Consider the following 15,671-nt stretch of genomic DNA (forward strand, 5'->3'; position numbering starts at 1 on the left):
ATCAATGATGATAACAAGTATCCAGTATTACACGTTTTTCCCCATTGCTGTGATCTTGCTGAAACATTCATTGTGACAGTCAGTCGTGATGAAGGAACTCGTTGCACTGCCAAAACCGAGCTGTGTTGCAAAAGAGGAAAGATGGTGCAGAATACCGTAGTAGTCAGTAACAACAGAACACTGTCTTCTTCCAGAGTTCCAGTCCAAGAAGTCAGATTAGATGAGAAACTTGTATTCTGTGTACGGTAGAACACATGCTAATTGACTGTAGCCAGTAAGGTAGCACAGAAACCATAGGAAATGTCTCACAGTGCATCGTGTAATAGCTTTAGCCTGATGACTGGCAGTTGCGGCATGATAAAAGATGAACTCAAGAGTTACAGACACGATATTTTAGTCGAGGAACACTCACTGGACACAAAATTAGGTACACAGTCGATTGCTTTTATAAAGACCCACATGGTCAGAGACGTTCGGCAGTTTGGTAGTGCGGTTCCACCATCGCAAATTACAACTACAATCATGACCACTGTCTCATTAATTATTCTCCGACCGTGTCCATATCCTTCATCATTTTGATGAAAAACGGTTCATTTTCCTCTCGCCGGCTTCCAGCGGAATACCGCCACTTTATTTTACTCTCAATGACTTCTGACTCATTTCTGCATATGCGTTGAGATGGGATAGTCCATTGCATAAGAAGGGAAGGCCATCACTCGAAACAAGCATGATAGATTAAGCAATTTTGATATTTTTAAACATGTCAATCGAAGAAAATGATAATTTTACTACCCGTGTGGATTTCTCAACTCAATCTTGAAACAGGTTTGATCATTAGTTTCCTGACTGAAGCTAAGTCAAAGGGAAATTACGTCAGGAAGTTGTTCCACGTTATTATGAATTCTTTTATCATTTCACTGGTTTTGTCAATAATGGGGAATAAAGAAGGCTCTTTCTGTAGATGGTTAAACGTGGAACTGTCAAGAAAATTGTATTGTTGAATAACTTGTGTGCAATTGCAGAGTAAACGTGTTCGTTCTGAAAAAAGGCGTACTAATGAGTTTCTATCTGGCAAATGCTGTTAAAAGCCAGCAGTAAGAAGCTAGCAGGTGTTTGAAGTAACTGGTTTCTCCCAGTGGTCCCAAGAACCGAATCGACGCCGGATCCTCCACGGAGCTCATCATTTATTTTTAGAAGACATGCATAAGAGACAAAAGAATGACAGATTCAGGTTTTATCACTCTGACCAGATTTTTTTTTAAAAATGCAAGCGAGAGGACTTGGGAATTTTCTGTAAGTAGATTAGAGCAAACACAAAGGCTGTAGTCCGAGTTTGATTTTATAAGTGTTTTTTTTGGTTGCAGGGTCAATCAGGGTGACATGAGCTTGAAGGGTTGATGAAGAAGAGAATACATTGATTTAGTTGAATTTATTTTTGTGTTTGTAATTAATGGGAGAAATTGAATAATTTTAACCACCAGTCATCTACCATTTCAGAGCTTTTATTTAAAAAAAAATCTCAACAAATAGGACAGCAACAAAAACATTCCAGATCTGTTTGGTTGTAAACCATTAAAATGTTTGCAGAAAAAGCACTTGTTTTTGTGGGAATGGCAAAACTGTCATGCAGATGTCACTTCAAAAGAATGGATGTTAAGACTACATCGAACCACATTTTTAGATTGAAAATTTGTCACAGTCTCAAAAAGTATTAGAAAAATCTAAAAAGAAATAAAAAATGATACAAAAATTTACAAATTCAATAAAATTAATGTACATTTAGAGAAAGACCCAAGGAATTACTGCCATCTACTGTTGAAATATAGTACTGTATACCATACAGAAACTGCATGTACAAATTACAATCATTCCAATGTTTTTTTTTTTTTTTTTTACATCCGGCCATTTTCTAAGCCGCTTAAGCCTATCCCAGCTGCCTTCGGGCAATTGCCAGGGTACACCCTGAGCTAGATGCCAGCCAATCGCACGGCACAATCATTCACACCAAATCACACCAAGTGACAATTTAGAGTGTTCAATTAACCTCCCATGCATGGTTTTGGAATGTGGGAGGAAACCGGAGTACCCGGAGAAAACCCACATAGGCGAGGCCGGAGCCGGATACGGACCCACGACCTCTTCACTGTGGGGCAGACGTGCTGACCAGTAGAGCACCGTGCCGTCCTTTTTTAAATTCCAAAATGTTAAATGAAAATACACTGCGTTATCCAAAGAAATTGCTTTTTTTGTTTTTAGCATGTACAGTAAGTAACAATTACATTTGTTCAGATGAATTTTGTCCCAGCGTTGAGGTTTGAAAGTACAGAAGTTTCCGAAGGAAGTTAAAGGAACCCGGCATTTGCTTATAAATGCCTTTTGCAGAGTTCTGGGAGACTTCATTGTTAACCTGGAAACAAACAATAAAAACATATATGCGTGTAAGAAATGATAGAACAATGATTTTATTTATTTCAACAGAACGATGGCTGTGCCTATATTGAGAAGACAAGCTCACCATCATTAACATTGTGACCAAATCATCAGTGGCAGCATTTTCCTCAAGAATGCGGTCCAGCGTTTCAATGTACCAGGAACCCGACTGAGGGTCCCTCCAAGACACGTAACCTGTGTGGTGTGACAAAAAAAATCGTATGGTGTGGATTTTGAGTTATGTGTGAACTTTTTTAGCTTGCTTATTCACAAACGCCCCAATATACTGTAGATCGATGTATAACCTCTATGGTAGAGGTAAAATCAATACACTTGAGGTGCAATACCGCCACCAGGTGGACCAGAACAGGAACACATATTCCGCTCACTCTGAACTCTGCAATGGAGTGTACCTGGAAAAGTTGAGTAGGATACGAGAATGTCACTCGGGGTGGGCAGTGTGGCGCCGGCGTCCGGTTCATCAGACGTGCTCAGCGAGTCACTGCTGGAGGACGCGGGGATGGCGTCTGTCTGGTCATCGGCTCCGCCACTCGACGGTTCCGCCTCGTCAGACGGCACCTCGAAGCCTCTGTCTCTTTCACCTCAATGCCAGACGTAAATCTTTGCTATTGCTACCAATGCTGTCCAGGGAGCCAACATTTATCATCAGTTACCTCCTCCGCATGCCTGGATGAAGAAAAGCTTTGGTTTCCCCTGCAGGGAGGGACAGTGCTTCCCGTTGAGGTAGTTTGTGATGTGCTGCACGGGAACATACTGGCCGTCGACTCCATAAACAGCACCGGGGAAGCGGTTGTGACTCACCTACAGTAGAGTCATATTAAAGTGAGCTTTATAGCACTCATGTGGGTGTGACTAAATGCAAAAGGGCACCACCCAAGTGGTACACTGACTGTACAGTGAAACTCCTCTACAACGAAATCATGATTGCAGCAAGAAATTTTTCACAACAGGGGACTTTTCACTGTAGCAAATTTGATCTCAGACGTAAACGCGAACACACACAAAAAACGTACAGTATATGTGTACTTTTTATTTTTATTCCAATAGTGCATAAGTATGAGCATACACTTATTTGACACTTCATACAGCCAGTGTAGAAAGAAAAAAAGGGAAAGAAATTGCAAAATTTACGATCAGCATTGACTTTCACTTACATCAATTTCTTGCATAATGTCTTTTATTTTGCTTCCTCCATCTTTCATTTTTATTACCTTTATCTTGTCTTCAGGCGTTAAAGCTTTTCTTTTCTTAACTTCTTGATATGCAACGGTCTGTTTTGTCGCCATTTTAGCAATGCAACATTCGTGCTACGTCTGAAACAAATACTTCCTGTACTACTGCACATGTGTTAAGCAGTGTGGTGGTTGCTGTTGCCTTTTCCTAACGAAGCAGTAGAGGTCGCTGTGGCATGCTGAGGTTGGATTAGACTTTTGCGGAAGGCTTGTTTTGTTGTAGTGAATCTTGTTGCGAGGCAAGAGCAGAGAAAAAGATTTCGTATAACGGAACAGGGGGATTGTTCGGCGTATAGAAATCAGTTGTTTTGTTTGTAGGGTATTGTATTGTATTGTAGGGGGAGCAGAAAAGTGGGAATGGCTTTCATGCATGAAAAGTTTTTCCACACTAGGTATTTTCACCCATGTAGGTTTCATTGTAGAGGAGTTTCACTGTATTTACTGTCAGACTGAAAACTAATACAGTTGTCATAACATAACCAAAGCCATCTTAGGAATACAAAAGCATCTTACCTCCGTCCCATGAGACAGAATAATGACCACGCAGCAGTCGTAGGGCGAATGGTCCTTCTTCGATAAATCCGACAACTCGTGTTTGATCCGCTGTAACGTGGAGAGAACTGTAAGCATCCCACCCGCAAGTTTAGCATCATGCAAGAACAAAAAATGGATCCTTACTCGTTGTTTGAGGTTTGTCCTCACTTCGACAAGAAAGCGGAGAGCTTTGAACCGCCTCTCCAGCCTGTCGCAGTCGATGTTGGACCCCGTGCGGTTACTTAGCTCGCTCTGTGGCTCAAAATCCACGTTGTTGATAATGAGGCAGTGTCCGCATGGGCTGGCATCCATCTTGTAGCTCTGGCGTAGATGTGGGGGAAAAAAAGTTAATATTCGGTGCTAGCTGGCGTGGAAATTGATCAATTACAGCTCCCTTACGCTATACAAGTGCATAACAACCAAATGGTGCTGACCTGCAGGCTGTCCCGCCGTGTCCTGCCTTGCATGCGCGTTCTGACCCGCATCTGAGCTTGTAGGTTCTCCGAATCAGGTGCTGTGGCAGAAGCATGCACTCATGTTTGTGAATAAGCCAATGACCCAAACTTCTGGGCCAACACACATACAGTAACTTACGTGTGGGAGTCTGTATTGGATGTACAGGGGGAGCCTTTAATTGCGTATAGAAATCCACTGTAGAGGCTGCACAATAAAACCATTTTTTTAATGCATCCCAAGGATTCAAGGTTCAAAATGCCTCAATTGTAACTCATTCCATGCATTTGATGGATTGGCACAGAGAGCAGATTTCCCCCTGCAACAGACTCGTGAACAAGTACAGTATTAGGCATAATGTCGAGTATGCCAAAAAATGTACACAATTTGAAACACAATGGCCATAGGCTTCATGTCAAAATTCCAATTTATTAAACAAATATAGATTTTATTTACTGCAGTCCCAAAGCTTCACAAATGCTCAATATGCGCACAACCTGTGACACGACAAAGATGAGGTGAATACGATTGTACTCAGACCATAAACATGAATAAACATAAAGTCATTAAATGTATCTGAGAGTAATTTGGACTTACAAACTGGAAGAGTCCGGACAACAGGGTGAATGAGGCGGTTGGACATTGACCCCTGAACCGCAGGTGCTCCACTTTGGAGGAGCTCTGCCAAAGTGTGCTGCTCTGAATCCTGAAGACATTCCAGAAAGAGAGGAAAGGCCCGACTTCCACGGGTCGGCAGGTCCCGCGCCAGTTGCCTGGCTTGGTCCCGTTTTGTTCCCGAACTCTGTTAAAATACATGGACTAACTTGAGAATATAAAACATTGATCACTAATTTTTTGTTCTGACGTTCATCCATTTTCTTTAGTGATTGTTATTTTTAAAGGTGATCTGTAGCCTATCCCAGCTGACATTAGGCGGGTGGAGCACACCCTGGACTAGTTGCCAGTAAATCATGGGGCACATACTACTGTATGAGCCACTGAGAAGTTTAGGGGACACACTTCCTTTATGACCTTTGACAGGAGAGTCATTTCAAGTTTTATGGCTGCAATAAAATCTAGGCGAGTTATATTTTGGTGATTTACAAGGCCATGGTTACTTCCGGGGCGGCACGGTGGCCTACTGGTTCGCACATCGGCCTCATAGTGCCGATTTGCAGGGTTCGATTTCGGCCTTCCTGTGTGGAGTTCGCATGTTCTCCACCAGCCTGCAGGTACTTCGGTTTCCTCCCACATTCCAAAAACATGCATGGCAGGTTGATTGGGCACTCCAAATTGCCTCTAGGTGTGATTGTGAGCGCAAATGGTTGCCCGTCTGTGTGTGTCCTGTGATTGGCTGGCAACCAGTTCAGGGTGTACCCAGCCTACTGACCGAAGACAGCTGGGACAGGCTTCCTCACACCTGCAACTCTCATGAAGATAAGCAGATCAGAAAATGGATGGATGGATGGGATGATTACTTCTGGTAAATTCTAGGTTTAAAAGGCATTTTGGTTTTCATTTCCAAACATCCATGAAAATCGTTCACGATTTCACAAAAGGTGATAAACAACATTCCTAAAGCAATACTGTCCTAACTTTCTGTGTCTTTTATCAACCTTTATTGGGATGTTTTCGCAAGAGGTTAATACTGCTTTCATAATTCAGGGGTGTGGCCATCTTGGAAAGATTTCTGTTAATATTTTTTTGCGCTTAAGTGGAGCTAGCCCACTCAAGTTCACACCGGCTCACATAGACAATTCCACTCACACCTTTGAGCCATCATTTGACTCAACATGCATGCTTTGGAATGTTAGTGGAAACGAGCATGCAGGACCAGAAGATTCAAACACAAGAAAATTGGAGCCGAGATTCGAATCCAGAACCTCAGAACCGTGATGCTGATGTGCTGACCACCTGTACACCCAGTTCGTCAATTCTTCATTTACCATCCAAAATTAAGAATCACTGTTTATCATCAATATTTGGCAACTGCAATGCCCAGTACGATCCTACCTTTATTTTCTCGATCATGTCTTGAGTAAAAACCCCTTTCTGAAGCAGGCGGTCATAGAGACATGATGGGTCCAAACTCGTTACAATATTTATCCTGTAGCGCTGAAGAATCTTCTTGTGATGGTCCTCCATTCTCCATTAAGTCACAAAAAGCCTATCGTAAAAGCTGTGCTTAAAAAAAGCAATAAAAAAACAACAACGAATAGAGAGGAGATTTGACAAGGTGTCGTACCGATGAGAAGTCCCACTTCCTGGTCTCCGTGTTGTTTCGTGAATGACGTCACCATTAAGGTGGCACCATCTTTCTTCTTCTACTACGTATTATCCGGTGGTTGGTGCGTTTTCTTTTTTTGTTTGTTTTTTTTTTTTGTCTTTTTCTGTCTTCTCGCAGAATTTGTTTACCTCGTCAATCTCAGCAGTTTTGCACATCATATAGGATTTCGTGTGCACATCAAAAACACTGGATGCAATGGCTTACTCCTTGACCAACGGGTGTCTCTGTAGTGCATTTGACGCTTCGAAACACACACTACGTTTCAGCACATCTCATTATAATATGACGTTTCGCTAAAATATTTAAAAATAACGTCATATTGGAAAGTACAGGTCTTTTTCGTATATACTATTTATGATTACAAGCATTACTTCCTTGTTTACATCATTCTTGTTTGTGATTGGTCAACTAGAAACATTGGGAAAAAAAGTGCGCTTGATTTCTATCACACCCACCGAACTGACGAAAGTCACCGCTCAGCAAGCAACACATTGCGATTATATTAAACATCGGGGAGCGACGACTGGAAAACCGATCGCACGTATACAAACGCAGTTGCGATGAAATACTCAACCTCCCAACAGTACTTTCGATTTGTCGCCAGTTCGTAGTTGTAATCATGCCCTGAGGGAGCAGGAGCTGCTGCCAAACACACCTTGTGATTGTCGTCGTCCAGCATCCACCAAGACCCCGACGAACATCAACACCTGCCATAAAAATGCGGTGTAGTGCCGGTTGACTGCAGCTGCTCGAGGTGCCTGAATTTGTATTTTCAGCGAAACGGACAGTTTTTGTAGCAACGTCGTTAAAACACTCTCAGTATCAAAATATATCCTTATACATTTTACAGTCGATACTAACAGCGCACACGGACGGTGATACGTTTGTTGCTGTCTTGCATGCTGCCATTCTGATGATGGCCAATGTATCTAATTGTGTGTTTTCGTTGGTTCATGTCCCCGTTATGTTGCAATGTAATTTAAAAAGTAATCCTTAAATCCGAGCACTTGCGTCAAACGACTGTTTGGCCTCGTACCGTTATTTTTCCTCGACTTCTGTTGAAAGCTACTTAGATATCAGAAAATTAACATTTACAACTGTCAGAACCAGCCCCTGTGAGTGTATCTTGTGCGATCCTACGATGTGGTTTGCAATCAAAACAAGTTTGGCACTACCGGTCAAGACTATGTCCCGACGTTTAAGTTTGAACATCCTGAGATGCAATATGTGATGGTGACAGATGCTCTTATGTTATTAAAATAACAGCGATGGCAGAATTAAGGATCTCTCTGCCATTGGCTGTCATGGTGGCGGTCTCTGTGCTGGAGCTCGGAGTGACCCACGCTGGACCGGAGCTGGACCCATACAAAACCTTGGGCGTCACTCGAAGTGCAAACCAGGTTGAGATTAAGAAAGTTTACAAGCGTCTTGCTAGAGAATGGTGAGTGTCCGACACACAAAACTGACATAAACTTGCTAACATCTATGTAATAAATATGTTCTTTTCAAGGCATCCTGACAAAAACAAAAATCCGGGAGCTGAGGATATGTTTATCAGGATTACCAAATCATACGAGGTTAGTCATGTGAAATTGAAGAGAGGGGTTGGGGGGATCAATCTACAAAATGCCCTTGCTATATCATTCATCATTCATGTCGCTGCTGTGTCGTTCTTTCACAGTCATTTTTATGCATTTTTATAGCATATTGACTGTACTGCATCTTCATGTGGAAAAGGAGAGCCACAGTTGCCGATGCACACTTGCACAGAAGTAGCTGTCAACCGCAGCTCGCTTCCAAACACTTACAAGCAAACTCATTGACATCACATGCCATCCCACAGGCCCCCCCTCCTAAAGGCACATGCATGTACATAGACACTGTACAATATTTTCGATAAGTTTTATCTTTGTGCCTTATTTGTGTTGAACTACATGTACAATTTGTTTGGGAAGTGGGTTTGAATTAGTTTAAATGTGTTTAAAGCGAGGGTTGGGGGATGTAAATGTGTAAACAAAAGATTTTTATGTCATCTCTCCCGATCGTGTATTTTCATTTATTGGGGCAGGAGTGTCAAACTCATTTTCGTTACAGGCCACATTTTAGTTACCGTTTCCCTTGGAGGGCCGTTATGACTGAAACCAAATTTTAAAAAGGCAATAATAACGGTTTATTCAACTATTGTTTAAGTTTCTGTAATGAAGGGTTTGGTTACAAGAAAATACTTACAATATGTCTCTCATTTATTACAGACGAGAATTAAAAATTTTGGTTGAGATTTTAGCAAGCATCATGGAAATTGACATGTTCGATTTGCTTTCGCGGGCCACATAAAATGATGTGGCGGGCCACATCTGGACCCCGGGCCTTGAGTTTGATACCTGTGTATTAGGGCTTAGATCTGAAACTGGTAATGGCAAGGAAATGTGATCACACTTTCATGGGGATTTTTTTTGTTAAAAACACGTTACACTTGTTTTTGAGAGGCATCATACCATACCTGACACGTTTTCCAGTTGTGACAGAAACAAATGAAAATACTCACGTTTTACCCACAATCTAGATTCTATCCAGTGAGGACAAACGCGCCAACTACGACCGCTACGGCCAGACGGATGACACCCAGCCGTATGGCAGCGGTCGCTATAGCGGCCACCGCCACGATAGCTTCAACTTCGATGAGTCCTTCTTCAACTTCCCATTCAACAGCAAGAACCAGGGGGAGTTTTCCGACAGCAAGCACTCGCTGCGCTTTAACCAGTATGTCAACGATGTGGTGCCCGACAGCTTCAGGAAACCGTACCTGATCAAGATCACCTCCGACTGGTGCTTCAATTGCATCCACATCGAGCCTGTGTGGAAGGAGGTGGTGCAGGAAATGGAGATGCTAGGTTTGGAATGGACATACTATTATTTAGCAGCCAGCTGGGAGATTTTGAAGTAAATGGTGAAAGCCAAAAGGGTGTACGTTTCATTCGCGCAGGTGTCGGAATCGGCGTGGTGGATGTTGGATATGAGAGACGGTTAGCCAATCACCTCGGCGCTCATCGCACGCCGTCGATACTCGGAGTCATTAATGGCAAAGTGACGTTCTTCCATTACGCCGTAGCAAAGGAGCATTTGAGGCAGTTTGTGGAAGACCTTCTTCCCCAAAAACTCGTGGATTGGGTAAGAATCTCACTTTTTGACCGTACTCGTAGATAACAATCTGGATGCGGATGGCCGCGCACATGTCAAAGCATCATTTTATTTTTTTCAGGTCAGCGACAAGAACGACAAGCAGTTTTTAAGCAGTTGGCATGAAGTCAACAAGCCACACGTGCTCCTGTTTGACCAAGTGCCTGTCGTTCCCTTACTCTATAAAGTGAGCCTGGGACCGACGTCACAATCGCTTTCGCAGCTCAGATGTCTTCATTGGTTTTCATCTGTGGCTTTTCATAGCTGACGGCGTTTGCGTACAAGGACTACATGCAGTTTGGCTATGTGGACCAGGGCCTTTCAGAGACGGCCCATCTGCAGAGACAGTTCAATATCAACAGCTATGCCCCGACCGTGCTGGTTTTCAAAGAGAACACGGATAACCCCGCTGACATCTTACAGGTGCGTTTCTGGCATCAGGCGCCGGCTGAAAGAAAGAAGCGGAGTCGTCTTTTTTTTGAGTGTGAGTCATAAAATATAGCCGCCGTTGTTCCTGGCAGACGAAAGGAATGAAAAAGCAGCTCATCGACGAGTTCATGTCAAACAACAAATTTCTCCTGGCACCGAGGCTGGTGAACCAGAAGCTCTTTGACGAGCTGTGCCCTGTCAAGCAGTTCCACAGGCGAAGGAAGTAAGCCGGCGTCCGTCTGTCTGCGCCCTCCAAAGCATCACCGACGATATGCTTCAGCGCTGCTGTTTCTCCTCCCGACAGATACTGCGTGCTGCTGATCACAGGCAGCGACGAGAGCTTTTCTTCGGGCAACCGGGCCTTTCTGTCTTTCGCCTCAAGCAACACCAAGGAAGTTGTGAGATTTGCTTACGTCTACCAACAACTGCAGCAACCGCTCTGTAACATCCTGATGACCGGCAAGGACGGCACAAAGGCACCGCCGCCACCGCAGGTGCATCCGTCCATCCGCCCGCCCGTCCAGAACCGCCACCAAATGACCCACCCGTCAATTTTTGCCGATAAATCAAAACAGAAAACCACACCTGATGAGCCGCCCCCTGAATTCATCATCTCGCCCGCTTCATGACACACCCACTCATTCATTCATCCATCCGGATACACTACCCAGCTTCCCATTTTTTATGTGTGTGTGTGTGCGTGCCTTCAGGTGGTAATCCTGGAGAGGCGCAACGCTGCCGGGAAGGCCTTTTTCAAGCCAGTGACTCCCTGGAACGGCAGTGAAGAAGACAAGCGGCGCCTCGTGGAGGAGTTGGAGCGTCTCCAGAAGGACCCGTCCATTCTGGTCCACGATGCCATGCTTCCCGAGCTCAACAACGAGTTTGCATCCGTACGCTATTTGGCCGGCAAATGGTTTGGCTGCCCGCGTCAGCCTGAAAATGAGAAATTTGTCTGAAGCATTTTTTTCTGGGGGCGGGGGGGGGGGGGCTGATTATTAACCGCGCACTGACTAATGTTGTCTCTCTGTAGATGTTTGTTATCCAATGGCTCTATGCAATTTATGATTACCTCTCCGAAGTCATCGATGACATTCTGCACAACAACTGGTGGGTAGAAGTTTTTACAAACATTTACAAGGGGTAGTAGCGCACGCTTTGGCGTAGCGTGGCACCGTTTTGCGTGCACTGGCGGTGACTGCACGTCGCATTTCTGCGGTCCTGGCGGCCAAACTCCGCCCCCTTTTTACGGGACAGCAAAAAGAGTGTTTACAGCTCTTCAGATGAATAAAATTCAATAAATAGAATGAAAATGACACTTTTGGTGATTTGCAGGCGTGAGATGATGCCTTTGCTGTCCCTCATCTTTTCTGCCTTATTCATCCTCTTTGGAACTGTAGTCATCCAAGCCTTCAGGTGAGCTTGTTTACGCTTCAATATCTACTTTACCTTTGTGCCTCAGACTCCCATCTTGGATCATATACAGTGAAACTCCTCTACAATGAAACCTACATGCTCAAAAATACCCCCTAGTGTGAAAAAAATCTTGCTGCAAATATGATTTCGTTGTAGAGGAGTTTCACTGTATATATATATATATATATATATATATATATATATATATATATATAATATATATATATTTTTCCAGTGACTCAAGTGACGAAAACTCCCCCAAAACAAAAGTAAAAGATGGAACGAAAACAGAAAATGGATCGTCAGGGAGCGGCGGTCCATCAAGGTAATATTTATTCCTTCGGATTGACTAATATTCGAGGCAAGCGCAAGATGCCCATTAACTATGATGACCGTCTTTAGTCGGCCTCCCAAGAAGAACTTTGTGGAGGTGACCGAGTTGACTGACATCACCTATATAAGCAACCTGGTGAGGCTGAGGCCAGGACACATGAACATTGTTCTTGTGCTCGCCGATGCCTCGAAGAACGTTCTGCTCAGCAAGTTTGCCAAAGAGGTCTACTCTTTCACGGGGTATGTTCAAATGGTCGTATTTCAGCAGTGGAAGTTGACTTGGGCAATGTATTGGTTGTGTCCTCATTTCTTTCTTTCGTTCTCTCTTTCTGTCTAAGTCTCATTCGTAGGCCTAAGACCTGGTTGAAAGCTAAAAAAAAAACGGTCTACTTAGTCTGTGATGTTTATTGCTCATTCCATATTTGCATTAGACATCCTACTGCAATACTGCTTAGTCACCGTTAAGCCTGCAACGTGTCTACGCATAGTTTACTGCTTGATGACACCGTCGAGCAAATGAAGCTAAATTACTTAAAAGCACGCACAAACCAATTGGGTGCAAACCCTCTATCATTCATCAAGCTTAATTTTGCCATATTGGGTCATTCTTTCACAACACTTAAAAGCATTTCAAGATTGCATCTGTTATACTTGCCACTGTGCTGCAGGTGCCGGTTGAGTCCGGATGGGAATGACTCATCGAGTTATGAACCTTTAGCTGATGTGATACTACTATACTGTTGATGCTCATTTTTTTTTCGCTCCGTTTGTTGAGTCAACCTCATTTGCAACGGGGGGAGATGAAGTGGAATATGTTGTGTTTGTACAAGTGAGTTTGTAGAAACGCTGACTGGTGTCTTGCCATCTAACTGATCGTGAAATTGGATTCGTTGAAATGTTCCAGGAGCCTGACCCTGCATTTCTCCTTCCTGAATACGGACAAGCACAGCGAGTGGATGCGCACGCTGCTAGAAAGCGCACAGGATGCCGCGCAGGTCTACTCGTGCGAGGACGACGAGGCAAACGCCAGTATGGACTACACCGGCTACGTGCTGGCACTCAACGGCCACAAAAAGTACTTCTGTCTGTTTAAGCCCGTCTACACCGGGGAAGACCCGGATAGCAAAACGTCAGAGGATGAAGCAGCGGCGGCGGCGTCGGTGAGGAGGTCGAGGGCGGCGTCTCGTGACGATCACCCTCCGCGCAAATCGGCGCGCTCACGCAGCACGTCCACGCTCCAGATCCATCACAAGCTGGACCGCTTGGGCTTGTGGATGGAAAGGCTCATGGAAGGCACCTTGCCTCGTTACTACATCCTCGCCTGGCCAGGACTCCACAAGATCACCGCCAGTCAATAAACAGGAGGGGTGGGGGGGCAGGTTCGGAGGAGTTGAAGAGTGCACGTTGAAAAGGCTGCTTGAATGTTGTTTGGTTTTGTCTTGCACTTTTTGAGTTACGAGCCTGGGCTGGGGGTGTCCAAACTTTTTCTTCTATGGACCGCATGCAGAAAAAAGAAAACATGAGAGAACCATTTGACGTTGCACCTTAATTTTTTTTTTAAACATGCAAAAAACAACCCACTCTTGCAGGTAAAGAAGGGCAATATATATTATTCGGTGTGTATAAAAAGTCGACACAGCCCTGTTTAAATGCCATATTTAAAAAAAAAAAGAGACAAAAATATTTTTTTTCATGTTTTTTCCACTATTACTGTGACGTACAACCTGCAAAACTCAATTTGAGAAGAAACTATTTTCAAGGGGGAAGTGAAAATAAACAATGGGGATGGTGTTGGTTGCATAAGTGTGCACACCCTCTTCTAACTGAATATGGGTGTTTTCAGAATTAACCAGTTACAACGATTTAGCTTGGTCTCATATTTTAAAGAAGAAAAACATCGCTTTCAGCATGTGAAAATTTATTAGATACTTTGGGGCCTGGTGATGAGGCAAAAAATCAAGTTCTTCGTTCTCTTCTTGTCCTTCTTGTAAATCAACTTTTCCAATTGAAATGAATGGAAATGCAATTAATCCATTCCAGTCCCCTCAAAACATCCAATTTTTTAAAGTGTATTTTCCTTAAAAAATGCAATTTAAAATAATTCATTGCAAGACATTTAATTAGAAGAATAAGCCAAAATACCTGCACAAAAACATAGAAAAGGCAATTTAGCCTCGTATACTCTCGATTTTTTTAAATTTCCGGATACAACAAACCTCCAATTAAAGCCCATTTTGGTTTATCCGCAGCATTCTAATTACTTTTTTATAACTGATGGCAGGATTTTGTGAAACCATCATGTGGCAGAGTGCCAAATGCCAACTTGGATGCTCCTGCTCTTTAACCGCGCGATGGCTTTTACCGTAATTTGAAAAACCCTTCACCTGGGATATTGATAGGTCAAGGTGCCACAATATATTTTGCGGGCTGCTAAAAAAACAGGCATGGCTCCTGGGCCGTAGTTTGGACACCTCTGTTTGACAGGCATGCGATTTCATTCAGCCACATGCTGCTCCTGCTGCTACTTATTGCTGTTCTGGCCTTGAACAATATTGCGACCAGGCTTGCTCTTCAGTCTTGACCGGTTCTGTTCACTAATTCATACTGGCACACTATGAATATTAATGCATGTTTTGTCTTTGTTAAAAAAAAAAGATTATTACTCTGTGTGCTGACTGACTCATGTAATACTGCGTACTACTGTTGTGTTGTGACCTTTATCTATCGGACCTCAGCACAGTTTTTCCTTTGGGATGGAAAGACTGGTTTTATTTCATGGAGTGTCAAATTGTTTTGGATTTGGCTGTGTTAGTTCTGTAGCAACCAAAACCCACAAGTAGCTTCATGTAGCCCAATGCAATTTTGTAGTTACATCGTGCTTGCTTGTTTTTTTTTTTCTTTTTTCTGGCACTTGGAATAAGGTCAAGATTTAACTGTGAAAAATATCTATATCGTATATTTGCAGATTGTATCGGTTTCATTAACTGTTGCACAATGGTTGCTTCTGTATGTTCACCAGTGAAGTTATCTTTTTGTGAGGGGGTCGGGGAATAAAATAAATTATTGTTTTTAAGTAGCGTGTTTTCAGTAGTCTGTTCCTCATCCATATTCTACCACTTATCCGGTAAACAAAAACAAGGGTCGGGGTGCGGGGGCAGCAGCTTTATCAGGGAAGCCCAGACATCCCTCTCCCCAGCCACTTCTTCTAGCTCTTCCCGGGGGATCCCAAGGCATTCCCAGGACAGCTGGGTGACAGTCTCTCCAGCGTGTCCTGGGTCATCCCCGGGGCCTCCTGCCGGTGGGACATGCCCGGAACACCTCACCGGGGAGGGGTTCAGGAGTCATTCTAATCAGATGCCCGA

The 15,671-nt window shown here is 43.6% G+C and overlaps 2 protein-coding genes across 2 annotated transcripts; one reads left to right on the top strand and one right to left on the bottom strand.

The window, feature by feature from the left end:
• Window positions 1–1,486: 1,486 nt before the first annotated feature.
• casp9 (caspase 9, apoptosis-related cysteine peptidase) lies at window positions 1,487–6,939 on the bottom strand. Its single transcript, XM_086108042.1, has 11 exons — window positions 6,684–6,939; window positions 5,268–5,472; window positions 4,812–4,877; window positions 4,652–4,731; window positions 4,362–4,538; window positions 4,197–4,286; window positions 3,105–3,252; window positions 2,844–3,032; window positions 2,516–2,625; window positions 2,280–2,407; window positions 1,487–2,184 (listed from the first exon to the last, which is right to left on the bottom strand). Exons 1-11 carry the CDS (start codon window positions 6,813–6,815, stop codon window positions 2,040–2,042), a joined length of 1,470 nt encoding a protein of 489 aa, XP_085964168.1. The 5' UTR covers window positions 6,816–6,939; the 3' UTR covers window positions 1,487–2,039.
• Window positions 6,940–7,495: 556 nt separating this feature from the next.
• Window positions 7,496–15,385, top strand: LOC147210295 (dnaJ homolog subfamily C member 16-like). Its single transcript, XM_086108054.1, has 15 exons — window positions 7,496–7,711; window positions 8,224–8,398; window positions 8,468–8,534; window positions 9,521–9,848; window positions 9,941–10,125; window positions 10,217–10,321; window positions 10,399–10,557; window positions 10,656–10,786; window positions 10,868–11,057; window positions 11,274–11,453; window positions 11,594–11,670; window positions 11,896–11,976; window positions 12,212–12,301; window positions 12,379–12,549; window positions 13,214–15,385. Exons 2-15 carry the CDS (start codon window positions 8,226–8,228, stop codon window positions 13,665–13,667), a joined length of 2,391 nt encoding a protein of 796 aa, XP_085964180.1. The 5' UTR covers window positions 7,496–7,711; window positions 8,224–8,225; the 3' UTR covers window positions 13,668–15,385.
• Window positions 15,386–15,671: the final 286 nt, after the last annotated feature.

The sequence above is a fragment of the Hippocampus guttulatus genome, chromosome 1, assembly GCF_054856545.1.
Source record: "Hippocampus guttulatus isolate MCC_2025c chromosome 1, RoL_Hgut_1.0, whole genome shotgun sequence".
Classification (NCBI taxonomy): Eukaryota; Metazoa; Chordata; class Actinopteri; order Syngnathiformes; family Syngnathidae; genus Hippocampus; species Hippocampus guttulatus.